The sequence below is a fragment of the Oncorhynchus mykiss genome, chromosome 12 (genome assembly GCF_057628025.1).
Source record: "Oncorhynchus mykiss isolate SJ-2025 chromosome 12, ASM5762802v1, whole genome shotgun sequence".
NCBI classification, from domain to species: Eukaryota; Metazoa; Chordata; class Actinopteri; order Salmoniformes; family Salmonidae; genus Oncorhynchus; species Oncorhynchus mykiss.
Genome location: NC_143033.1, coordinates 10,332,030 through 10,359,425, shown reverse-complemented (window position 1 = coordinate 10,359,425; position 27,396 = coordinate 10,332,030). Strand labels below are relative to the sequence as shown.

At 44.8% G+C, this 27,396-nt stretch overlaps 1 protein-coding gene across 1 annotated transcript; it reads right to left on the bottom strand.

The window, feature by feature from the left end:
• Positions 1 to 118: 118 nt before the first annotated feature.
• Positions 119 to 27,182, bottom strand: alpk2 (alpha kinase 2). Its single transcript, XM_036936847.2, has 11 exons — positions 27,006 to 27,182; positions 15,713 to 18,005; positions 11,153 to 12,815; positions 10,713 to 10,860; positions 4,204 to 4,331; positions 3,384 to 3,431; positions 2,920 to 3,218; positions 2,638 to 2,726; positions 2,172 to 2,389; positions 1,924 to 1,972; positions 119 to 1,812 (listed from the first exon to the last, which is right to left on the bottom strand). The coding sequence occupies exons 2-11, from the start codon at positions 17,381 to 17,383 to the stop codon at positions 1,608 to 1,610; spliced, it is 4,518 nt and encodes a 1,505-aa protein (XP_036792742.2). The 5' UTR covers positions 17,384 to 18,005; positions 27,006 to 27,182; the 3' UTR covers positions 119 to 1,607.
• Between the last annotated feature and the right edge of the window lie 214 nt (positions 27,183 to 27,396).

The following is a 27,396-nucleotide window of genomic DNA, read 5'->3' as shown; positions in this document are numbered from 1 at the left end:
ATATACATAGATGGCTGTCTTTCATTGATTCCTACGGTATATTCTGTATTTAACGGGATGGTTTAAGATACATGTACTGAAAACCCCAATGAATAAAAATTCACGAGAAAATCTGTTGGCCAGAAAGTGGTTTTCAGTGGTTGAATGACATTTATTCAGAGCGCGCAAGGTAGCCACACCGGCAGAGGCAACTGAATAAATTAAGTCTGAATACCAAATACTGAGAAGTGTTTAGGAAAAACATACATTTATAAATCGGTATCGGGGCCCTACATGAGTTACATTCACTTGAGTGTGCTGCACCACCAACATCACAATATAATATCTAACTTATCAAACATCAAGCAAGGCTCCAGATAAGTATTACACTCTAATACAAATGGAAAAGGCAATATCCGATTACATATAACCCAATATCCATATGGTGATGTGGATCATTTGTTTTATATTGAATCGGAGAGACCGTATGAATGAATACCTCAGCTGGACGAATAGTCAGACATGGCAGACATTGTTTACTGTAGTCTAGCGCTGAGGTAGCCCAAAAGACCGGCAGATGGCGATATTGAGTCGTTTCATCTCTGAGGCAGACTGCAGGGGTAGCATAGCTGGAGGCATTCTGGCCGAGCCAAGCACGTCAGACATCAGGCATGAGATGTCAAGAGGAGGAGATCTCAGGGGGCGAAGTGGTGTACTCTCACTCTGACTGGTCCTTCATTATTCTGTCACTGAAACTGTAACTGTGCTGCAGGCTACTACCACATCGCTGCTATTGCAGTACCTTACATGTACCATCATACACTTTTCAGTTTGATACTGTACATCTTAAATATCTGTTATACATCATTTCAAATTACATCTATTGGCAACCCCTAGTTACCTTACAACAACAAAAGACAATACAAACAAACACATGTAACACAAATATATAAATATATATTTTCACTCATCATGTACATCATAGAAAATGCATAAAATTGTAGTCCTGTGATTTATATGACTTTCTTGCAGTATCTATGTTCTTACACAATAATTATGTTTTACACATTTTCTTAAAACAAATGTTTAAATGTGTCCTCAAAAAGTAACAAAAAATTAAATACACTAAAAGAAAACCAACAAGACACAGAAGAAACGACATAGCCTATAGCTCTGCCACCTCGTCAAAGAGAGAAACACTACCAAAGATGGTAGATGGTGATTATGCTGCCTCTTCGTTCTAATCTTCACAGCTTCATCACAGCATGAGGAATACATGGGAGAACCTATTCAACTGAATGAGAGACAAGCCCATTCATGGTTGACAGCAGCAGATCCTCTCTAGGTAGATTGACTGAAAGCGTACTGGCAGACGTCTATAACACTTCAGGACATCTTCAGGACATTTATTCATACAGCCTTCGTACTTCCATTGACCCAACAGTCTCTTTATACACCAGATAGACAACCCCGTATCCGGGGTAACGTTCTAGTGTATTGTAGATCAGGTTTATTCATTGGGCGATATTCCCCAGTATCAAATCTGTTAGGTCTACTATCAGGCCTCCCTTGTAAAATAGATTATTATCTGAATGAGACAATATTTAAATGTAAAGGCCCCCCTCTTATCAGGATTTGCTCTTCAGGGTGGGTCCGATAGTCTTTTTAGTCTTTGTGACAGGTTGAGTTGGCTTGGGTTTAGGGACCACAGTCTTTTTGGGTTTTGGCTGTAAAGACTTGAGTCCAAGGATCTCACAGTACTTGTTGCACAGATGCAAGGCTTTGAACTGATCAATGAATGACGTGGCACAGTTTCCCTTGAACCCCTTGTATCTAGAGAACAAACAAAAAAACAGACATTGCACGTGGTTTGTGAGGCACAATACACACAGAGGTGATTTAAACCATCAGGTTTTGTATTGTATTTATTTTTGCAATACTCACCCTTTCTTACACGTGGCTATTCCAACATCTGTCAATCTCATGCCAACTCCTACAATGAAACGAGAGAAATCAATCAATCAATCAATCATTCAAGTTATTTCTAAAGCCCTTTTTATACCAGCTGTTGTGACACATGCTTCTACAGTAAATATAATATTTATATTTCTAATCTCCTACTTTCTTTGCACTGCTGTTAAGCACAGTAGCCAGACTGGACCTTGGCTCACTGTGCAGATGCAGTAACCTACCTTGCATGTCAGTGACGAGCAGGTTACCCTCAGTCTTGTGGTAGACCCAGTGCTGGAAGGTACAACACTTCTGTCCTGCCTCTGAGTCATTCCTCTTTAGGTTGATCTCCTTCCCGTCCCGAACAGAGTACTTGACAAACTCCCCCATCAGCTCCTCTTCCAGGGTGGCATACGGGATGTCGTTAGACGGACGGTGGACCAGGTATATTGGTATAATCCTGGGGGGGGGGGGGGGGGAGAGGAAACAGGAAGGTTACTGTTTTGCATATTTCACAAAAATGTCATGTTTTTGCTGTAACAGAGAGATTGGAACACAAAGTGAGCTGGAGTGAAGTTCAGGGGTTAAATTGAGTGGGACACAAGGACACAACGGCAGGAGAAGAGATGGCATCTAGGAATTGACACTGGGATTTGCAGGCCCACACCCCACCAGACGATGATGTGCCAGCGATGACATCATACTCACTCTGGAACCTCTCCGAAGGCATCCTGTGTCTGGGCCACGGCTGTCCAGACCTTGATGTACTCTCTGGCTGTGTTCTGAACATGGCACTCCTGGAATCACACAATACACAAAATCTGAGCAGTTCTGCTGATGGTTACAACAGGGTTCAGGAAGGGACTGAATTGAAATGAAACCCTGGGTCAGAGTATTACACAATGTCAAACAGTGAGAGCAACTGTTTTTCTGACCCTAACCGTACCTCTGACCCTGTGTCTGGTGATATCAAGGTAAATAAACCCTCACCTCCACGGCCAGGTTATAGTTCTTCTGAACCAACTCCTCGTTGTTCTGTGTCCCGTAGCTGATAGCATTGTGTACCTTGAGCACACAGTGGTGGCCCTGGGTGAAGACAGGCACCATACCGGCCTTGAGCCTGGTCCGGAAGGCCCTTCGGTGCATACCCTCTCCAAAGTGTTCCTTCTCTGTCACCAGACTGGCTGGCTGGTTCTTATCAAAATACTGCTCTGACAGGAAGTCCTCTTTGAACAACAGACAGGAACATTTCACATCCTCCTCTTCGCCTACTAGCTCAGTGGGAGCAGCTGAGGTAGAGAGAGGAACACAGTCATTCAGAAAGAGCCTTTAACATAGCATAACATATTTCGATGCTTCCACAATGAATGACCTCTGAACTTTTATTACCTAACACCTTGTCTCAGATGTATACTGTATATCAAACTGAAATTCAGCATTAGATCGCTACTCACCTGTGATGTTTTTCTGGGGATTAGCCAGGATGACAATGTCACTCAGCACTATGAAAGAGACAGACAGAAACAGTGGGGGCTGTTAACTTCCAAATTATGTTTGTATTTTGCTGTTTTTATTGTGAGAGCCCTGTGGAGTAAGATTTCCAATATATTCATTGCACATGGCAAATAAAACCAGAAATTTGAAACTTGGATGTGAGTGTGATGTATGACGTGTCTTACCCTCGTAGGTGAGGAGGTAGTCTAACGTGTCTTACCCTCGAAGGTGAGGAGGTAGTTTAACGTGTCTTACCCTCGTAGGTGAGGAGGTAGTCTAACGTGTCTTACCCTCGAAGGTGAGGAGGTAGTTTAACGTGTCTTACCCTCGTAGGTGAGGAGGTAGTCTAACGTGTCTTATCCTCATAGGTGAGGAGGTAGTCTAACGTGTCTTATCCTCATAGATGAGGAGGTAGTCTAACGTGTCTTACCCTCGAAGGTGAGGAGGTAGTTTAACGTGTCTTACCCTCGAAGGTGAGGAGGTAGTCTAACGTGTCTTACCCTCGCAGATGAGGAGGTAGTCTAACGTGTCTTATCCTCATAGGTGAGGAGGTAGTCTAACGTGTCTTATCCTCGTAGGTGAGGAGGTAGTCTAACCTGTCTTACCCTCGTAGGTGAGGAGGTAGTCTAACGTGTCTTACCCTCGTAGGTGGGGAGGTAGTCTAACGTGTCTTACCCTCATAGGTGGGGAGGTAGTCTAACATGTCTTACCCTCGTAGGTGGGGAGGTAGTCTAACATGTCTTACCCTTGTAGGTGAGGAGGTAGTCTAACGTGTCTTACCCTCGTAGGTGAGGAGGTAGTCCAGGATGACAGAGCCATGGGAACAGAGGAGACTACAGCGGTACTTCCCCAGATCTTTATTGGAGGCCTTGGTGATGGTGAGACACACTCTGCTCTCATCTCCAGCACTACACAGAGCAGAAAGGAGAGAATAAACCTTGAATCATTATTCTATATTAACATAATCTATTCATACTAAGGCTTGTTCTCCAGTGTTTCCCAACCAGGGGTTCTATGAGACCATAGGCTCACTGGTGAAATGCATATGAGGGGGTACTTCAGGTGTATTCTGTGCAGAGTAAAACTCAGTTGGTAGTACATTAATCGAAAAAGGTAGGAAACCCCTGCTCTATTAAACAACCCTGATGAAGGCAGCTTGTGGACAAAACATTGATTCATTAATGAATAATGAAAGTGTTCTATTGACAGTGATAAGAGAGTAACTGAAGGCTATATTCCTTTCATTTCTTGGTCCCTGTTCAAAACATACACCTGACTCAACGTACACCTGACTCAGCATACACCTGACTCAGCATACACCTGACTCAGCATACACCTGACTCAACGTACACCTGACTCAGCATACACCTGACTCAACGTACACCTGACTCAACGTACACCTGACTCAGCATACACCTGACTCAACATACACCTGACTCAACGTACACCTGACTCAACGTACACCTGACTCAGCATACACCTGACTCAACGTACACCTGACTCAGCATACACCTGACTCAACGTACACCTGACTCAGCATACACCTGACTCAACGTACACCTGACTCAGCATACACCTGACTCAACAATATATATCTGCATACACCTGACTGAACGTACTTCTGACTCAACGTACACCTGAATCAGCATACACCTGACTCAACATACACCTGACTCAACATACACCTGACTCAACGTACATCTGACTCAACGTACACCTGACTCAACATACACCTGACTCAACATACACCTGACTCAACATACACCTGACTCAACATACTCCTGACTCAACGTACACCTGACTCAACGTACACCTGACTCAATGTACACCTGACTCAACGTACTTCTGACTCAACGTACACCTGAATCAGCATAACCTGACTCAACATACACCTGTCTCAACATACACCAGACTCAACGTACACCTGACTCAACGTACACCTGACTCAACGTACTTCTGACTCAACGTACACCTGAATCAGCATACACCTGACTCAACATACACCTGACTCAACATACACCTGACTCAACATACTCCTGACTCAACATACACCTGACTCAACATACTCCTGACTCAACGTACACCTGACTCAACGTACACCTGACTCAACATACACCTGACTCAACATACACCTGACTCAACATACTCCTGACTCAACGTACACCTGACTCAACGTACACCTGACTCAACATACACCTGACTCAACATACTCCTGACTCAACGTACACCTGACTCAACGTACACCTGACTCAACATACACCTGACTCAACATACACCTGACTCAACGTACACCTGACTCAACATACTCCTGACTCAACATACACCTGGCTCAACATACTCCTGACTCAACGTACACCTGACTCAACATACACCTGATCAGCATACACCTGCCTCAACATACGTGTTGACTCACTTTCACTCTTTATACATTTTTCAACAATGTTATTTCTAAAAGTTGTATTATGTAAGTAGAGACAGATAATATTACACAATAATCGTGACTGGCCGTATTCCAACTAAGTGGAGATTTCTGGAACAATAACGACGATATTGCACCTGATGCACAGTTGAATCATAGAGTTATATAAAAACTGAACCTTCCTCCCACTCACGGCTGAATCATCATCATCACACATTGATGGGTTAATATCTGCCAAATATATTGCTACAGTAACCTACACTGAGAGAGAGCAACACCAAGTGGACTTTCAAATAGTGGCGTGTCTCCCAAACCTCTCGTGGAGTACCCTCTGCTGTGATCTATACCATTACTATAATAGTACACTAAATCAACTGAGCCAACTAATAGTCAACCCTTTAATTAGTAGGATCAGGTACAGCTAGTTGGATCAGGTGTAGTTAGTTGGATCAGGTGTAGCTAGTTGGATCAGGTGTAGCTAGTTGGATCAGGTGTAGCTAGTTGGATCAGGTGTAGTTAGTTGGATCAGGTGTAGCTAGTTGGATCAGGTGTAGCTAGTTGGATCAGGTGTAGTTAGTTGGAACAGGTGTAGCTAGTTGGATCAGGTGTAGTTAGTTGGATCAGGTGTAGCTAGTTGGATCAGGTGTAGCTAGTTGGATCAGGTGTAGCTAGTTGGATCAGGTGTAGTTAGTTGGAACAGGTGTAGCTAGTTGCATCTGGTGTAGTTAGTTGGAACAGGTGTAGCTAGTTGGATCAGGTGTAGTTAGTTGGATCAGGTGTAGCTAGTTGGATCAGGTGTAGTTAGTTGGATCAGGTGTAGCTAGTTGGATCAGGTGTAGCTAGTTGGATCAGGTGTAGCTAGTTGGATCAGGTGTAGTTAGTTGGAACAGGTGTAGCTAGTTGCATCTGGTGTAGTTAGTTGGAACAGGTGTAGTTAGTTGGATCAGGTGTAGTTAGTTGGAACAGGTGTAGCTAGTTGGAACAGGTGTAGTTAGTTGCATATGGTGTAGCTAGTTGGATCATGTGTAGCTAGTTGGATCAGGTGTAGTTAGTTGGATCAGGTGTAGTTAGTTGGATCAGGTGTAGTTAGTTGGATCAGGTGTAGCTAGTTGGATCAGGTGTAGTTATTTGGATCAGGTGTAGTTAGTTGGATCAGGTGTAGCTAGTTGGATCAGGTGTAGCTAGTTGGATCAGGTGTAGCTAGTTGGATCAGGTGTAGTTAGTTGGATCAGGTGTAGCTAGTTGGATCAGGTGTAGCTAGTTGGATCAGGTGTAGTTAGTTGGATCAGGTGTAGCTAGTTGGATCAGGTGTAGCTAGTTGGATCAGGTGTAGCTAGTTGGATCAGGTGTAGTTAGTTGGAACAGGTGTAGCTAGTTGCATCTGGTGTAGTTAGTTGGAACAGGTGTAGCTAGTTGGATCAGGTGTAGTTAGTTGGATCAGGTGTAGCTAGTTGGATCAGGTGTAGTTAGTTGGATCAGGTGTAGCTAGTTGGATCAGGTGTAGCTAGTTGGATCAGGTGTAGCTAGTTGGATCAGGTGTAGTTAGTTGGAACAGGTGTAGCTAGTTGCATCTGGTGTAGTTAGTTGGAACAGGTGTAGTTAGTTGGATCAGGTGTAGTTAGTTGGAACAGGTGTAGCTAGTTGGAACAGGTGTAGTTAGTTGCATATGGTGTAGCTAGTTGGCTCATGTGTAGCTAGTTGGATCAGGTGTAGTTAGTTGGATCAGGTGTAGTTAGTTGGATCAGGTGTAGTTAGTTGGATCAGGTGTAGCTAGTTGGATCAGGTGTAGTTATTTGGATCAGGTGTAGTTAGTTGGATCAGGTGTAGCTAGTTGGATCAGGTGTAGTTAGTTGGATCAGGTGTAGCTAGTTGGATCAGGTGTAGCTAGTTGGATCAGGTGTAGCTAGTTGGATCAGGTGTAGTTAGTTGGAACAGGTGTAGCTAGTTGCATCTGGTGTAGTTAGTTGGAACAGGTGTAGTTAGTTGGATCAGGTGTAGTTAGTTGGAACAGGTGTAGCTAGTTGGAACAGGTGTAGTTAGTTGCATATGGTGTAGCTAGTTGGATCATGTGTAGCTAGTTGGATCAGGTGTAGTTAGTTGGATCAGGTGTAGTTAGTTGGATCAGGTGTAGTTAGTTGGATCAGGTGTAGCTAGTTGGATCAGGTGTAGTTATTTGGATCAGGTGTAGTTAGTTGGATCAGGTGTAGCTAGTTGGATCAGGTGTAGTTAGTTGGATCAGGTGTAGCTAGTTGGATCAGGTGTAGCTAGTTGGATCAGGTGTAGTTAGTTGGATCAGGTGTAGTTAGTTGGATCAGGTGTAGCTAGTTGGATCAGGTGTAGCTAGTTGGATCAGGTGTAGCTAGTTGGATCAGGTGTAGTTAGTTGCATCTGGTGTAGCTAGTTGGATCAGGTGTAGTTAGTTGGATCAGGTGTAGCTAGTTGGATCAGGTGTAGCTAGTTGGATCAGGTGTAGCTAGTTGGATCAGGTGTAGTTAGTTGGAACAGGTGTAGCTAGTTGGATCAGGTGTAGTTAGTTGGAACAGGTGTAGTTAGTTGCATATGGTGTAGCTAGTTGGAACAGGTGTAGTTAGTTGGAACAGGTGTAGCTAGTTGGATCTGGTGTAGCTAGTTGGATCAGGTGTAGTTAGTTGGAACAGGTGTAGCTAGTTGGATCAGGTGTAGTTAGTTGCATATGGTGTAGCTAGTTGGATCAGGTGTAGCTAGTTGGATCAGGTGTAGTTAGTTGGAACAGGTGTAGCTAGTTGGATCTGGTGTAGCTAGTTGGATCAGGTGTAGTTAGTTGGAACAGGTGTAGCTAGTTGGATCAGGTGTAGTTAGTTGGAACAGGTGTAGCTAGTTGGATCAGGTGTAGTTAGTTGCATATGGTGTAGCTAGTTGGATCAGGTGTAGCTAGTTGGATCAGGTGTAGTTAGTTGGAACAGGTGTAGCTAGTTGGATCTGGTGTAGCTAGTTGGATCAGGTGTAGCTAGTTGGATCAGGTGTAGTTAGTTGGAACAGGTGTAGTTAGTTGGAACAGGTGTAGTTAGTTGGATCAGGTGTAGCTAGCTGGATTGGTGTACCTAGCTGGATATGGTGTAGCTAGTTGGATCTGGTGTAGCTAGTTGGATCTGGTGTAGCTAGTTGGATCTGGTGTAGCTAGTTGGATCTGGTGTAGCTAGTACAGAGCATTCGGAAAGTATTCAGACCCCTTCCCTTTTTCCACATTTTGTTACGTTACAGCCTTAGTTTTAAATGGATTAAATAAATAATCTTATTCATCAATCTACACACAATACCCCATAGTTAGAAACTTTTGCAAAAGTATTAAAAATAAAAACAGAAATACCTTATTTACATAAGTATTGCTATGAGATTCGAAATGGAGCTTAGGCCCTGTTTCCATTGACCATCCTTGAGATGTTTCTACAACTTGATTGGAGTCAACCTGTGGTACATTCAATTGATTGGAGATGATTTGGAAAGGCACACACCTGTCCATATAAGGTCCCACAGTTGACAATGCATGCCAGAGCAAAAACCAAGCCATGAGATTGAAGGAATTGTCCGTAGAGCTCAGAGACAGGATTGTGTCGAGGCACAGGTCTGGGGAAGAGTACCAAAACATTTCTGCAGCATTGAAGGTCCCCAAGAACACAGTGGCTTCCATCATTCTGAAATGGAAGAAGTTTGGAACCACCAAGATTCTTCCTAGAGCTGGCTGCCTGGCCAAATTGAGCAATTGGGAGAGAAGGGCCTCTGTCAGGGAGGTGACCAAGAACACAATGGTCACTCTGACAGAACTCCAGAGTCCCTCTGTGGAGATGGGAGAACCTTCCAGAAGTACAACAATCTCTGCACTCCACCAAATCAGGCCTTTATGGTAGAGTGGCCAGATGGAAGCCACTCCTCAGTAAAAGGCACGACAGCCCGCTTGGAGTTTGCCCAAAGGCACCTAAAGGACTCTGACCATGAGAAACAAGATTCTCTGATCTGATGAAACCAAGATTAAACTCTTTGGCCTGAATGCCAAGCGTCACGTCTGGAGGAAAACTGGTACCATCCCTACGGGGAAGCATGATGGTGGCAGCATCATGCTGTGGGGATGTTTTTCAGCAGCAGAGACTGAGAGACTAGTCAGGATCGAGGGAAAGGTGAATGGAGCAAAGTACAGAGAGATCCTTGATGAAAACCTGCTCCAGAGCGCTCAGGAACTCAGACTGGGGTGAAGGTTCACCTTCCAACAGGACAACGACCCTAAGCACACAGCCAAGACAACGAAGAAGTGGCTTCAGGACAGGTCTCAGAATGTCCTTGATTGGCCCAGCCAGAGCCTGGACTTGAACCCGATCGAACATCTCTGGAGAGACCTGAAAATAGCTGTGTAGTGAGGCTCCCCAGCCAACCTGACAAGCTTGTAGCGTCATACTCAAGAAGACTCAAGGCTTTAATCTCTGCCAAAGGTGCTTCAACAAAGTACTAAGTAAAAGGTCTGAATACTTATGTCTCCCAGAACTGGGCAAACATTTACTAAACATTTAGCAAACATTTCTAAAAAAACAAAGAAGGGTTTTGCTTAGTCATTATGGGGTGTTGTGTGTAGATTGATGAGGGAAAAACAACAACAATTTAATCAATTTTAGAATAAGTCTGTAACGTAACAAAATGTGTAAAAAGTCAAGAGGTCTGAACACTTTCCGAATGCGTTGTAAGTACTGAAATGTATCAAATAAATGGAATGTCTAGGAGTATTAAATAAGATATTTGAGAAACACTGAAATATGGTAACGGGGTAGGGTAACTAGCTCTCCCATAGGAACATTTAAGGGCATGGACAATATAATATAGTGTCAAATCAAATCAGGACTTGTACCTTCTCTTGATCTCAGCCAACACTGTCCCATCTCTGGTCCAGGTGACAGTGTAGTCAGTAAAGACAGCCGTGAACTGACACCCTAGACTGAGACTCTGAGGATCGCCACTGACAGGCACGGCCTGGATCCGTTGCACCACTCTGGGCACTGGAAAAAAATATACACATATGTCTAAGAATTACACAGAAAATGTATATTATCGTTAATAATCATTTTAGAGTAGTTATCATAACATTAGACATGGGCTCAAATAGATGTATTGTTTTCTTTCAAATAGATAACCTGCGTAATCGAACCAATTGAATTGTTTCAAGTGCAAATCATGCCCATGTGGCGCTCCAAGTAGGCTCAATCAAACGCTCTACGTATTTGAAAGAAAACAAATACCATTTGAACCCAGGTCGGTGTAATAGTAGTGTATCCTGCAGTGCATTCCCACCTTCTTTTGGTGCATGATGTGTTCTCTGCTTCAGTACATCGCTGTAGGCCTTCCTACGAGTCGTCTCAACAGCAGCCTTGGGTTCGTGTTTACCAAACTTGTCCTCAGACAGACGGCGACGCTTGATGACATCATCATTGGGCTGCTGGCCAATGGGGATGGTAGACTGGGGCACCTTGGAGGAAGGGTCACTCACTGTGGCACCTTGGCTGATGACAGAAGCGTCAACCAGAGATTTCACACCAGGTTGTTTCTGAGCGCTGTCTGAATGAACACTGTCCATCTTACAAGGCAGAGCTGCTGTGGTCTTATCTTTGGTTTTCCCAGCCTTGGCTCCAAATTTGGCAACAAAGGTGTCTATTTTCCCATTGGTAGCAGTCTTCTGTTTAGCCCTGTTCTCCACCTCAACCAGGGAGTCTATCCCCTCGCTCTTCACTGATGCATTCTGGGAGTGTTTCCCAGAGTGTTTCTTCTTCTTCCCGTGGGCGTGGCCTTTGGTGCTAACATTCTCTGTTATGACGATAGTCTCTTTGACAGTCACAGGTCCATCGTCGCCATCCTCGCGCGTTGTTAGGGGATCACATTTAATGTTAGATCCGAGCGGTAGGTTCTCTTGTGTTTTGGAGGTTGGTGGGGCCAGATGGTGAACCACAGCTGGCTTGTCTTTCTTGGAGAGTGTTCTGGTTTTATGAGGCATCTTGGAGCCTTTCTTTACGTCTGCTGTAACACAGTGGTTGGGTTCTTTATTTCTGTCTGATTGTATTTGTTTCAACAAGGACGTTCTGGAGTCTAGAGGGTTCTCCTGGTCTAGAGTGAAGTATGCAACACGCTTCTTCTCTGAGATCATCAAGTGATCACCGGTCACAATGATATAGTTGGAGAGTTCTTTACCGAGGGAGCTGACCTCGTGTGGGACTGGGATGTTTTTCTTTCTGTCAAGAGACCAAGATGATGTTGATTCCTCACTTGACGAAGACGATGCTGGAATGTCCCTGTTCAGATTCTGACCGGAGCAAACGGTCAACTTTCCACCCTTGTCCTCTGATGTTGTATCTCTAGAACCCGTATTCCTCTTTGTTTTCGTCAACAACAGTTTTTCCTCTTTGTTTACCACAGGTGTCTTCTTATCAATCTTCCCTCGGAAACAGGCGGGCAAAACGGGCAGTCGGGGCACATTAGATTGTATAAACCCACAGCTCTGACCTCGCTGCTCATTGAGCAGTGATCTCTTAGGACTGGCTTGGACGGTATCCCCTTCCAAAGCGCTGTTCGTCCGGCAAAAGAGAGATCGGCCCACACTGAGACTCAGGGGAGCTAAAGGCATAACAGGCATTAAAAATGGCGGATTCCCCCACTGTGGCCTCTTCCCCTCCGTCTCCTGGAGATCCTTCCTGTCTGTGTTGGGGGACACATGTATGTCCGCCTTAATGCCTCGGGACGTTGCGTCTCTGTCAGAGTCTGTGGTACATTGAAACTTCTTAAATGCCTGTGGATGTCTCTTGTCGCCACACAGATGCTCCGCCTGATGTGCCTTGCTACTGGAAGGGTAACCGGGGACGCTCACCGACCCATAACTTCTCTCTTCATCTTCCCCCTCAATGAACAAGCCGCCCAGCTGGGAGACGCTGTTTTCTGTCACATTTTGCACTGCATCTCTAAGGTGCTACATGGGGAGAAATAAACAACGTTTTGAATGGTTGAATAGTCACCAGAAGGTGTAGGCAGAGATCGGCCCTAATGTATGTGCTCTCTGTCATCTGGATCTGCATGACAAATGGTCCAGGAACACAAGGAAATCACAAAGGACAATACCCAACTTGTGTCTGGACCAGGTGAACTCTGATGCTATCTATATGGATACACGATCTCTGTGGTAACTGTTCACTGAGGATAACTCTGATGCTATCTATATGGATATACGATCTCTGTGGTAACTGTTCACTGAGGATAACTCTGATGCTATCTATATGGATATACGATCTCTGTGGTAACTGTTCACTGAGGATAACTCTGATGCTATCTATATGGATATACGATCTCTGTGGTAACTGTTCACTGAGGATAACTCTGATGCTATCTATATGGATATACGATCTCTGTGGTAACTGTTCACTTATTAAATACACTTGTATTTAGAATTCCATTCTCAGACATTTCTTTAATATCTATTTCTGTGTTCTTGCACATTGCTATTTATCTTGATGGAGTCAGATTAACCATTTAAAAGGTTAATTGCTTAATCTTATTACGAGTCACATGCAATATATATATAATATACTGTATATTTTTTTTAACCTTTAATGAGAACTAATTCTTATTTTCAATGACGGCCTAGGAACAGTGGGTTAACTGCCTGTTCAGGGGCAAAACGACAGATTTGTACCATGTCAGCTCAGGGGTTTGAAATTGCAACCTTCCGGTTACTAGTCCAACTCTCTAACCACTAGGCTACCCTGCCGCCCCAAATATTACTGCCCACTACACACATTAATATTGAAAGTTTCAATATGCAAAGATTCAAAAGACATTAAATAGTATAAACATGTTCAGAAAAGTCGTAAGTTAGTAGCAGGTTAGACAATAAAGAAGGATAATTATTGTTCCCGAAGACATCTATCTAAAACATACTTATTTCTCATATATTTGTTGTCATAGATTGTCGTAAACATATCTTGCTGTACAACAACTTGCATTATGTTGATCAGAGTCAACAGCCTTACATATAACTTACTGTAAATGTGGGAGTGGTCTGGTCTATAGCACTGTTATGGGCAGTGCACTATTAACTGTGCAACTCAAAATGTTTAAGCCAATCAGTGTCCCTTTATTCTCCCAGGCCTTTAACCCAGTGAGTGAGCTTTGTTAGACTGCTCTGAAGGTGTGTGTGTGTGTGTGTGTGTGTGTGTGTGTGTGTGTGTGTGTGTGTGTGCGTGTGTGTTGTGTGTGAGAGAGAGAGTACGGGTGAAGAGAGTCTTGTTACACTCCTTAGCTGTGCATCCATCCTAGGGAGCGTGCTATTATCATCAAACACCAACTAAAATTAGCGATGCCATTTCTGTTCTGTCTATCTGAGTTTTTTCTAGGCCTCTCATTTCCTTAGACCACTTCACAGGGCCAGCTGTCTCAGTCTCAGAGCTACAGTAGGCTCCCGGAGCTAGGCTCTCAGAGCTCCCCGAGCTCCCCGAGCTAACCTCCCAGAGCTAGGCTCCCAGAGCTATCCGAGAGCTATCCTCCCAGAGCTAGCCGAGAGCTATCCTCCCAGAGCTAGGCTCCCAGAGCTAGCCGAGAGCTATCCTCCCAGAGCTAGGCGAGCGCTATCCTCCCAGAGCTAGGCTCCCAGAGCTAGCCGAGAGCTATCCTCTAAGAGCTAGGCTCCCAGAGCTAGCCGAGAGCTATCCTCCCAGAGCTAGGCGAGAGCTATCCTCCCAGAGTTAGGCTCCCAGAGCTAGCCGAGAGCTTTCCTCTAAGAGCTAGTCTCCCAGAGCTAGCTGAGAGCTATCCTCCCAGAGCTAGTCTCCCAAAGCTAGCCGAGAGCTATCCTCCCAGAGCTAGTCGAGAGCTATCCTCCCAGAGCTAGTCTCCCAGAGCTAGCCGAGAGCTATCCTCCCAGAGCTAGCCCAGAACTAGGCTCCCAGAGCTAGCCCAGAGCTAGGCTTCCAGAGCTAGCCCAGAGCTAACCTCCCAGAGCTAGCCCAGAGCTAGGCCCCCAGAGCTAGCCCAGAGCTAACCTCCCAGAGCTAGCCCAGGGCTAACCTCCCAGAGCTAGCTCAGAGCTAGACTCCCAGAGCTTGCCCAGAGCTAGGCTCCCAGAGCTAGCCCAGAGCTAGGCTTCTAGAGCTAGCCCAGAGCTAGTGTCCCAGAGCTAGCCCAGAACTAGGCTCTCACATGAGAAATCAAGGAACAGATACTACCTAACAACCCTTCCACATCTGACTCAGTCAGGGCGAATAAACCAACATACTGTAGCGACCAGGGTGGCTTGGCTGTTTCAGACCACCTTCAGTCCTCAGTCAGACTACGTGCCACTGGCTACAGAATAGTGCTCTGCCCTACATAAGAGCTTCCTATACTCTCTCTCTCTCTCTCTCTCTCTCTCTCTCTCTCTCTCTCTCTCTCTCTCTCTCTCTCTCTCTCTCTCTCTCTCTCTCTCTCTCTCTCTCTCTCTCTCTCTCTCAGTGCTTGGCTGGCTGTGAAGGTATGGAATACTGAACGTTGTGATGATGTTTCAGGTTGCAGTGTAATTGATGTTGTGGACTATTATTAGTACATGATAAAGGTGAGTGTCGCCTCAGGGTTAGTTTCTGACCGACAGAAAGACATAACTCTAGTGAAAGTGTGTGTGTCAGTACAATGCCGCTGTTGCGTCCTTGGGTTAGGAAGTCTAAAAAACATACTTTCTCCATCTCGAAAAATGTAATGATTTCACAGAAATAACCAAATATTCAGTGAATTCAAATATTCAACTGCACGACCATTCAGTTGTAAACAAAAAAAATCCACTGCTGTTGATCAACTACCTCAGTATCTAAATCAAATAACATAATACACTTGAAATCTTACCTGGTTCTGAAATCTGCCAACACTGTCCTCTAGTAAATAACTGTCTCTCTTGTGGCTAATATCAATGTCTGTTTCCATTTCCAACACATCTCTCCCCACAGGCGCAGCACCCGAGGCGGATGAGGAAAAGGATGAGGAAAAGGATGAGGAAAAGGATGAGGAAAAGGATGAGGGCGGAGGAGCCAGCACCGCCTCAGTCGTATTGATCTCCAGCCCGTACAGTTTGGTGGTGGGAGAGGCCAGTGTGTCAGACGATGAACCCAGGTCTGAGTGGCTATCTGTGGGATAGGCAGAGCAGTCATCCTCAATGATCACCAGCTCTCCAACAGGCTCCTGATCTCCCTGCCCTGCTGATGATATACACCCGCTGTGGGACTCCTCTGTCTGGGTGTCTTCCCCTTCCCCTTCCCTGTCCTGGAGGCTACCCACTACCAGTAGCTCTTCTGGCCCAGCGAGGATGGGGCTCTCTGGGCTGGCTCTGGGCTCCACTGCCTGGTGTTGGATGGCCATGGGTGTCTGTGGATATGCTTGTGCTTGTCCCTGTTTCTGTGTGAGTGCAGCTGTTCCTGTAAAGTCTTCGGGTCGCGGTCCTCCTCCAGGGACTATGACAGCCCAGTCGGAGAACGTGCTATACCAGCTGTCAGTGGACACAGACCTATCAAAAGGTGGCACAGACAACGACTGGTCTGAATCACAGCCTCCCTGACCAATAGCAGCCTCCGTTCCCGGTAGGAAACCCGACTCCTTTGTGTTGTCCGGACATTCTGTGACACCGCTGCCTCTGATAGGATAAAGGCCCCACTCGTCCCCACCCAAAATAGCCCCTTCTTCCCCCTCCCCATCCTCAGCTGCCAGGGTCTGATACTGGCACGCGTCCAGCCACAACTCGTTAGGACTGTCATTGTTTTCCTCTGAGCGCTTTAAACTAGCTCCCTCTGTCCCATCATGTATCACACTAGTGATGCTATCACATAAGACCCAATAAGCATCAACAGGTGGTGATGTAGCATCATGATAGCCCGGTGCTAGTCCCTCTGACTGGGCCATGTCCTCTTTCTCTGTCCTAACATGGTGGTGGTGGTGGTGGTTTAAGAGTCCTGTCACCGGATCCTGGGTGACTAGCATTAAGACATGTGTGTCACAGTGACAGTCAGTCACATTGTCCTCCACTGTGTCATTTTTATGGGTAATCTGTCGCATCTGTCGCGTCTCCTGGATTAGGTTAAGTGTGTCGGGGTCAGTGACGCTGGCCTGGGTATTTGAGTGAGGGGGTATAGGTTCCATAGGGCCAACACTGATACCAATACCAACACCATGTATCCGTTTGTGACTGGGACAGGGGCGATGGGGGGCCACTGGCCCCTGTGGGGGGTGGATTAAGACAAGTGTGTCAGGGTCAGTGATGCTGTTCTCTGTCTGGGTATTTGGCTCAGGGGATATGGGCTCCATGAAGCCGGCACCTTCCATCCCTCTGGGGCCAAGGCTGGGGCTCGGACCTGGCCAGCAGTGGGGCTCTGGGCCCTGGGAGGTGGGTGCAGGTTTGAGCTGGGTGTCTGGGAGGGGTGGTATGGGTTCCGTAGAACAGAGCCTGTACATCCGTCTGCGGCTAAGGCTGGGGCAGGCTGGTGTCAGGGTGTCTGGCTCTAAGAGGGGTGGTATATCTTCCTCCATAGCGCCAATGTATCGAACGTGAGTCAGGCTCACAGTCAAAAGGGAATTTCCTATTGGGCCAACGGTTAAGAAGTTGGTTTCTCCCGTGGGAGAGCCGGATTTAGATCCCGCCCGCGACACCAACACAGTTCATACCTCTGGGGTTGGGGCAGCAGGAGGCCCCTGAGAGGTGGGTGCAGGCTGGGGTTGGGGCAGCAGGAGGCCCCTGAGAGGTGGGTGCAGGCTGGGGTTGGGGCAGCAGGAGGCCCCTGAGAGGTGGGTGCAGGCTGGGGTTGGGGCAGCAGGAGGCCCTTGAGAGGTGGGTGCAGGCTGGGGTTGGGGCAGTAGGAGGCCCCTGAGAGGTGGGTGCAGGCTGGGGTTGGGGCAGCAGGAGGCCCCTGAGAGATGGGTGCAGGCTGGGGTTGGGGCAGTAGGAGGTCACTGGGCCAACAGGTGGGTGCAGACTGGCGTCGAGGCTGGGCACTACACGGGTCTGTGGACCGGAGCTGGTTGTGGTGACACCAGCCCTTGTCGTTTAGATATTGTCCACCAAGAGCTAGTAACTACAACTTTCCTGTTCGACTGTTCCTTCCTCCATTCTACAGTACTGTCATCCACTCCGAATGGGTTTGTTCAGGAAGATCTGTGGAGTAAAATATGGATCTTATTACACAAAATAATACGACACCTTAAGTCTCTTAGGACCGATCCTAATCTCTTAAAGCTTGATAATAAATTACCATTGGAAAAGATAAGCAAGATAAGCAATATCCTACAACAGGGATCATCAGCTAGATTCAGACGCTGACCATTTTTTTTCTTGAGGAGATAATAAACCCCACCGTCTCCATCTAGCGGTCAATTAATCCACTATCTACCTCTAGATATCTCCCTCTAGCTGTCAAGAAACCCACTTTCTCCCTCTAGCTGTCATTACACCCACTATCTCCAGCATTCAATAAATCCACTATCTCCCTTTAGCTGTCAATAAACCCACTTTCTCCCTCTAGCTGTCATTACACCCACTATCTCCAGCATTCAATAAATCCACTATCTCCCTTTAGCTGTCAATAAACCCACTTTCTCCCTCTAGCTGTCATTACACCCACTATCTCCAGCATTCAATAAATCCACTATCTCCCTTTAGCTGTCAATAAACCCACTTTCTCCCTCTAGCTGTCATTACACCCACTATCTCCAGCATTCCATAAATCCACTATCTCCCTTTAGCTGTCAATAAACCTACTATCCTCATCTAGCTAACGCCCTCTAGTTATCTCTGTGTTGCTGTCTCCCTCGAGCTGTCAATAAATCCACTGTCTCCCTTTAGCTGTCAATAAACATCTATCTCCCTCTAGCTGTCAATAAATCCACCATCTCCTTTTAATGAAATCCCTCTAGCTATCTCCCTATAGCTGTCTCCCTCTAGATATCTCCCTGCAGCTATCTCCCTCTAGCTGTCAAAAAACACACTGTCTCCCTCTAACTGTCAAGAAACACACTGTCTCCCTCTAGCTGTCAAGAAACACACTGTCTCCCTCTAGCTGTCAATATACCCACTGTCTCCTTCACGAGATCAATAAACCCACTGTCTCCCTCCAGCTGTCAATAAACCCATTGTCTCCTTCTAGCTGTCAATAAACCCACTATCTCCCTCTAGCTATCTCTCTCTAGCTCTCAAAACACCCACTATCTCCCTCTAGCTGTCTCCCTCTTGCTATCTCCCTGTAGCTATCTCCACATAGCTAGAGGGAGATAGGATAATGGGTTTACTGACAGTTAAAGGGAGATAGCTATCAATACACCCACTATCTCCCTCAAGCGTTCTCCCTTTAACTGTCAGTAAACCCACTATCTCTCTAAAACTCTGTAGAAAGGCCAGAACCCACCTCGCACTAACAATCTCCATCAAGTTGTCAATAATCCCACTATCTCCCTCTAATTGTCAACAAACCCACTATTTCCCTCTAGCTGTCAATAAACCCACTATCTCCCTATAGCTATTTCCCTCTCACTGTCAATAAATCCACTCCCATCTCCCTTCAGCTGTCAATAAACCCTGTATCTCCCTCTAGCTGTCAATAAATCTGCCATCTCCATTTAGTCATCTCCCTCTAGCTGTCAATAAACCCACTGATTCCCTTTAGCTGTTAATAAACCACTATCTCCCTCTAGCTATCTCCATCTAGCTGTAAACCAAACAACTATCTACCGTTAGCTAGCGCCCTCTAGTTACCTCCTTCTAGCTATCACCCTCTAGCTGTCAATAACCCACTATCTCCCACTAGCTGCCAATAAACCCACTATCTCTGACTAGCAATATACCTATAGTTGTCAATAAACCAACTATCTTCCTCTAGCTGTCCAAAAACCCACTATCTCCATCTCATTGTCAATAAACCCACTATCATCCTTTAGCTGTCAATATACCCACTATCTCCCTCTAGCTATCTCCCTCTAGCTGTAAATAAACCCACCACATCTCTTTATCTGTCAATAAAACAATATCTCCCTCTAGCTATCTCCCTCTGACTATCTCACTCTAGCTGTCAATAAGCCCACTTTCTCCCTTTAACTATCTCCATATAGCTGTCAATACACCCACTATCTCCTTCTAGTTATATCCCTCTAGCTGTAAATAAACCCACTATCTCCCTGTAGCTATCTCCCTGTAGTTGTTAATAAACCTACTATCACCCTCTAGTTATATCCCCCTAGCTGTCAATTAATTAACTTTCTCTCTTTAACTATTTCCCTCTAGCGGTCTCCCTTTAGCTGTATCCCTCTAGCTATCTACCTCTAGCTAGCTCCCTCTAGCTTTCTCACACTAGCTGTCAATTAGCCAACTTTCTCCCTCTAACTATAGCCTATAGCTGTCAATAAACCCACTATCTTATTCTAGTTATCTCCCTCTACCTGTTAAATAAACCCACTATCTCCCTCTAACTGTCAATAAACCTACTATCTCTGTCTAGCTATCTACCTCTAGTTGTCAATAAACCCACTATCTCCCTCTAGCTGTCAATTATCCCACTTTCTCTCTCTAAATATATCCCTATAGCTGTCAATAAATCCACTATCTCCCTTCAGCTGTCAATAAACACACTGTCTCCCTCTAGCTATCTCCCTATAACTATCTGCATCTAGTTGTCAATAAAACCACAATCTCCTTCTAGCTATTTTCCTCTAGGTGTTAATAACACCCTATCTCCTCTAGCTATCTCCCTATGGCTGTCAAAAAAACACTATCTCCCTCTAGCTTTCTCCCTCTAGCTATGTGTCCCTCTAGCTATATCCCTATAGATATCTAACTCTAGCTATCTCCCTCCAGCTGTCAATACAGCCACTATCTCACTCTAGCTATTTCCCTTGAGCTATCACCCTATAGGTGTCCATAAACCCACTCCCTGTCTCCCTGTAACTATCTGCCACTAGTTGTTTATAAACCTACTATTACCCTCTAGCTATATCCCCATAGCTGTCAATTAATTCACTATCTCTCTTTTTCTATTTCAAACTAGCTATCTCCCTCTAGCTGTCTACTTCCAGCTGTCTCCCTCTAGCTGTCAACTTCCAGCTATCTTCCTCTAGCTGTCTCCCTCTAGCTGTCAACTTCTAGCTATCTCCCTCTAGCTGTCAACTTCTAGCTATCTCCCTCTAGCTGTCAACTTCTAGCTATCTCCCTCTAGCTGTCAACTTCTAGCTATCTCCCTCTAGCTGTCAACTTCTAGCTATCTTCCTCTAGCTGTCTCCCTCTAGCTGTCAACTTCTAGCTATCTCCCTCTAGCTATCTCCTTCTAGTTGTCAATAAACATAATATTTCCCTCCAGCTGTCAATAAACCCACTATCTCCCTCTAGCTGTCAATAAACCCACTATCTCCCTCTAGCTGTCAATAAACCCACTATCTCCCTCTAGCTGTCAATAAACCCACTATCTCCCTCTAGCTGTCAATAAACCCACTATCTCCCTCTAGCTGTCAATAAACCCACTATCTCCCTCTAGCTGTCAATAAACCCACTATCTCCCTCTAGCTGTCAATAAACCCACTATCTCCCTCTAGCTGTCAATAAACCCACTATCTCCCTCTAGCTGTCAATAAACCCACTATCTCCCTCTAGCTGTCAATAAACCCACTATCTCCCTCTAGCTGTCAATAAACCCACTATCTCCCTCTAGCTGTCAATAAATCCACTATCTCCCTTCAGCTCTCAATACACCCTCTCCTTTTAACTAAATCCCTCTAGCTATCTCCCTATAGCTGTCTCCCTCTAGATATCTCCCTGCAGTTATCTCCCTCTAGCTCTCAAGAAACACACTGTCTCCCTCTAGCTGTCAATAAACCCACTGTTTCCTTCTAGCTGTCAATAAACCCACTGTCTCCTTCCAGCTGTCAATAAACCCACTGTCTCCTTCTAGCTGTCAATAAACCCATGATCTCCCTCTAGCTATCTCCCTCTAGCTGTCAATAAACCCACTATCTCCCCCTAACTGTCTCCCTTTAACTGCCAGTAAACCCACTATCCTATCTCCCTCTAGCTGTCAATAAACCCACTATCTCCCTCTTGCTATCTCCCTGTAGCTATCTCCACATAGCTAGAGGGAGATAGTGGGTGTATTGACAGCTATGTGAAGATAGCTACAGGGAGATAGTGGATTTATTGACAGCTAGAGGGAGATAGGATAGTGGGTTTACTGACAGTTAAAGGGAGATAGCTAGAGGGAGATAGTGGGTGTATTGACAGCTATCTCCCTTTAACTGTCAGTAAACCCACTATCCTATCTCCCTCTAGCTTTCAAAAAACCCACTATCTCCCTGTAGCTATCTCCCTGTAGCTATCTCCCTATAGCTGTCAATAAACTCCATGTCTCCCTTTAGCTGTCAATAAACCCACTGTCTCCCTCTAGCTGTCTCCCGGTAGCTATCTCCCTGTAGCTATCTCCCTCTAGCTGTCAATAATCTCAATGTCTCACATTAGCTGTCAATAAACCCACTATCAATAAATCCACTCACTCCTTGTAGCTATCAGTAAACCCACTATATCCTTTAGCTATCTTCCTCTATCTGTCAATAAACCCACGATCTAATTCATATCTCCCTCTAGCTGTCAATAAACCTACTATCTCCCTCTAGCTGTTTCCCTCTAGCTATCAATAAACCTACTACTTTCCTCTGTCTGTCTCCCTTTAGCTATCACCCTCTAGCTGTCTCCATCTAGCTGTCAATAAATCCACTCTCTCCCTCCCTTTAGCTATCACCCTCTAGCTGTCTCCATCTAGCTGTCAATAAATCCACTATCTCCCTTTAGCTATCTCCCTCTAGCTGTCTCCCTCTTGCTATCTCCCTGTAGCTATCTCCCTCTAGCTATCACCCTCTAGTTGTCTCATCTAGCTGTAAATAAATCCACTATCTCCCTCTATCTATCTCCTCCTAGCTATGTCCCTCTAGCTGTCCCCCTCTTGCTATCTCCCTGTAGCTATCACCCTCTAGCGGTCAATAAATCCACAATCTCCCTCTATCTGTCAATAAACACACTATCTCCCTCTAGCTGTCAATAAATCCACAGTCTCCCTCTAGCTATCTTGTTTTAGCTGTCAATAAGCCCCTCTAGCTGTTGATTAACCTCTATCTCCCTCTCGCTTTCAAGACACGTATAAATGAGTAATCTGCTACTCTGAAAACAAATGATCTGTCTGCCTGTTGTACTGTATTTTTGGGATAACGAAGTGGGATTAAAATAGAATACTTAGTTGTGTTGGTCTGTGGTGGGGTTTGCAGTTTTTGAAACCTTTCTTTTGCTTCCATTGCAACAGACAAGCTCAATCAAGCACAGATAAAGTATACTGACAGTGACATTAGTGCTTGAGGGGGATGGCCCCTTTTTCTCCACCCTACCCTGCTCTGCACTGCACTGAGCTAAACTGTCCAGCTGGGTAGGTGTCTGGTGGCAGGGACTGTGGAAAAATACCAGTTCACCCATGTGCTGCATTAGTGTCATTCCAGTTTAGATGAAGGGCACCTTAGCCTGGACCTCAGCACTGTTGTTTAACAAGATATATCCACAGCTATTGACTAGCACAACACTTTCCATGACATTCTAAAACAAGACTTTCCAATCCTTCCAAACTAATCCCACCTGGCACTATTCAAGCTTTGATACGATGTAAACAGAGATAAATTATTAAAAATAGGATTGATTAAGCCTTCATTATGCATTGAATCAATTATCAAATCAAATCAAATATTATTTGTCACATGCTTCGTAAACAACAGGTGTTGACTAACAGTGAAATACTTATTTACCGGTTCTATCCCACAATACAGACAGAAAGAAAATATAAGCAATAGAAAAATAATAGCACAAGGAATAAATACACAATGAGTAATGATACTATGGCTATATATACAGGGAACCAGTACCGAGTCGATATGCAGGGGTACAAGGTCATATTTGATTTAACCTTTATTTAACTAGGCAAGTCAGTTAAGAACAAATTCGTATTTACAATGTCGGCCTAACCCGGACGACCCTGGGCCAATTGTGAGCCGCCCTATGGGACTCCCAATCACGGCCGGTTGTGATACAGCCCGGAATCAAACCAGGGTCTGTAGTGACAACTCTAGCCTTAGACCTCTGCTCCACTCGGGAGCCCCAAATGTACGTACATATATGTAGGGATGAAGTAACTAGGCAACAGAGTAAATTATAAACAGTAAAGAGGGCATAAAGGGTCAACTCAGATAGTCCAGGTAGCTGTTGGTTAACTACTTAACTAACTATTTAACAGTCTTATGGCTTGGGGGTAGCTGTTGGTTAACTACTTAACTAACTATTTATCAGTCTTATGGCTTGGGGGTAGAAGCTGTTCAGGGTCCTGTTGGTTAACTACTTAACTAACTATTTATCAGTCTTATGGCTTGGGAGTAGAAACTGTTCAGGGTCCTGTTGGTTCCAGACTTGGTGCATTGGTACCACTTGCCTTGCGGTAGCAGAGACAACAGTCTATGGTGGCTGAAGTCTTTTACATTTTTAGGGCCTTCCTCTGACACTTCCTGGTAGAGAGGTCCTGGATGACAGTACTGGGCCGTACACAGTACCCTCTGTAGTGCCTTGTGGTCGCGTTAACACTGTAAGGAGTTCTGACAGCAAGTTCCAACATGATAACTGATTTAAATCTATGACATCACAAAGTGAGGCAATTCCAATTGGAGTGTAAAATTCCAAAATACAACGGATGATCCTTTAGAAAGGGATGCTGATGTGACCTGTACAATTCTAAAGTAGAACAACTCACACGTCAAAGAGCTAAAGGTGAAAGGTGAAAGCTAGGCATGTCTTCACGCAGGAAGTGTCCAAGACTATGACCAACATACATCAACAAACACATGACTGGTGCTAAGAGACAGCTGGATTTCTACATCTAGTTGGTATCTGACCATCTGGAGTGTGTGTGTGTCAGTGGAGACTGCTGACAGAAGGACGCCTCATTATAATGTCCGGAATGGAGTCAATGGAATGGAATCAAACACATGTTTTTTGGGGAGGGGTGTTTCGTGTGTTTGATGTCATTCCATTCACTCCACTCCACTCTGGCCATCATTATGAGCTGTCCTCCCCTCAGAAACCCCCAGTGTGTGTGTGTGTGTGAAGTGTGTGTGAAGTGTGTGTGTGAAGTGGGTGTCTGTCTGTGTGTGTGTGTGTGTGTGTGTGTGTGTGTGTGTGTGTGTGTGTGTGTGTGTGTGTGTGTGTGTGTGTGTGTGTGTGTGTGTGTGTGTGTTTGTGTGTGTGTGTGTGTGTGTGTGAACGATTAGTCAGCGATTAGTCAGAGTCTGGTCTATTCTGGCATTAAGAGATGATAAAGCTGTCGTCACATAGCTGTAGTGAAACTCTGCGGCCTCATCCATCAGATCACTGTTTTGACTCCAGGTCTACTGTCCACACCAAGCTACAAAGATGTTCTCATTTCAAATAACAGTTCTTCAAATACGAGTTGGTTCTTAATTGACTTACCTGTATGAGCAAACGTTTTCAAAAAATGACAATTCTGCTGTCTTGATGTCCGAATACATTTGAATCTATAATTGAATCCCAAAGTTATAAAATGTATAGTAAAAACATAGGTCCTGTTGGATATTAATAGGATACTGAGAATCCATGATTTAATAACTAAATCAATGTATAAAATAGACCCATGTCTTTTACAAATTACATCTCAATCCTTTTCAGGCTACCCTGGGACGGCAGGGTAGCCTAGTGGTTAGAGCGTTGGACTAGTAACCGAAAGGTTGCAAGTTCAAACCCCCGAGCTGACAAGATACAAATCTGTAGTTCAGGCAGTTCCTAGGCTGTCATTGAAAGTAAGAATTTGTTCTTAACTGACTTGCCTAGTTAAATAAAGGTAAAATAAATTGAAAAAACCTGATAAGATGATGTCATAGAACAAGCTGTTAATCTACATGTATTAGGTTTTGTTTTGAAGTTAAATTGTTTAGTTCACAAGATCAGAACATATTACTGGACAAAAAAATATAAACACAACATGTAAAGTGCTGGTCCCATGTTTCACGAGCTGAAATATAAGATCCCAGAAATGTTCTATACATCACAAAATGCGGATTTATCTCAAATTGTGTGCACAAATGTCTTTACATCCCTGTTAGTGAGCATTTCTCCTTTGTCAATGTAATCCATCGATCTGACAGGTGTGGCATATCAAGAAACGTATTAAACAGTGTGATCATTACACAGTTGCACCTTGTGCTGGAGACAATAAAAGGCCACTCTAAAATGTGAAGTTTTGTCACACAACACATTGCCACAGATGTTTCATGTTTTGAGGGAGCGTGCAATTGCCATGCTGACTGCAGGAATGTCCACCAGAGCTCTTGTCAGAGAATTGAACATTCATCTGAGGACTATTTCTGTCTGTAATGCATTTGTGGGGAAAAAACTAATTCTGTTTGGCTGGGTCTGGCTCCCCAGTGGGTTGGCCTGGCTCCCAAGTGTGTGGGCCTTTGCCCTCCCAGACCCACCCTTGGCTGAGCCCCTGCCCTGTCATGTGAAATCCATAGATAGGGCCTCATTTATTTATTTAAATTGACTTGATTTCCTTATATGAGCTGTAACTAAGCAAAATCTTTGAAATTGTTGCATGTTGCGTTTATATTTATTTTCAGTATACATACAGTTGACTAGAACAGGTAAGTCAGTAGCCCACAACAGGTAAGTCAGTAGCCCTGGTAAGTCAGGTAAATCAACACCATCCCCAAAAGCCTAATGAACACAGACAAAACATAATCAAAACCCCATTTTACGATTCCCAACAACAACCTTATAATTGCTGACATCTCAACCTAACTCCAACAGATCTGGCCTCTCTACACGTATATAAAACCTTGCAAATCCACACGCATCAACACAAGGAGAACGTGCCCCCCCCCCCCGGGCACAGACGTCAGTTCAACTTCTAATTTTGATATAAATTTGGTTGAGTTGTCAAATAACGTGAATTCAACGTACATCATTTAACTTGAAATGCCATGGAAACAAGATGGATTCAGCCAGTTTTTTCCCCGTGTGTTGTTAACGCTTCTCTGAATAGTTGTCTACCCTTTGGTATATTCTCAGCATGCTTTTACATACCGTATTGTCTTCCGTATAGCTGATTATCCAGGGGCGAGATGAAGGAGACGGTAACATGCTCAAGTCAAAGCTGAAGCTTCAGGGGCTCTGGGGCTATTTCTAACACCCTTCAGTAACAGCCAGTTACCTGATAGCTGGGACGTGTGCAGATCCTGAACACTTAACACCCCACATCTATATTCATGTCTTAAAAAGGTACCCTATGCCCCATGTAGTGCACTACTTTTAGTGCACTATAAAGGGGATAGGGTGCCATTTGAGATGTAATCCACAGTACCAGTCAAAAGTTTGGGACACACCTACTCGTTCAAGGGTTTTTCTTTATTTGTACTATTTTCTACATTATAGAATAATAGTGAACATAGCAAATCTATGAAATAACACATATGGA

Bases quoted from the DNA above. Each gene is read 5' to 3' on its own strand.
- alpk2 (XM_036936847.2), bottom strand. From the start codon at position 17,383: ATGGAGGAAGATATACCACCCCTCTTAGAGCCAGACACCCTGACACCA. The intron at 4,332-10,712 runs GTACAAGTCCTG...TGCTCTGTGTAG, and splicing joins TTGGCTGAGATCAAGAGAAG to TGCTGGAGATGAGAGCAGAG. The intron at 3,432-4,203 runs GTAAGACACGTT...TCTCTTTCATAG, and splicing joins CTACCTCCTCACCTACGAGG to TGCTGAGTGACATTGTCATC.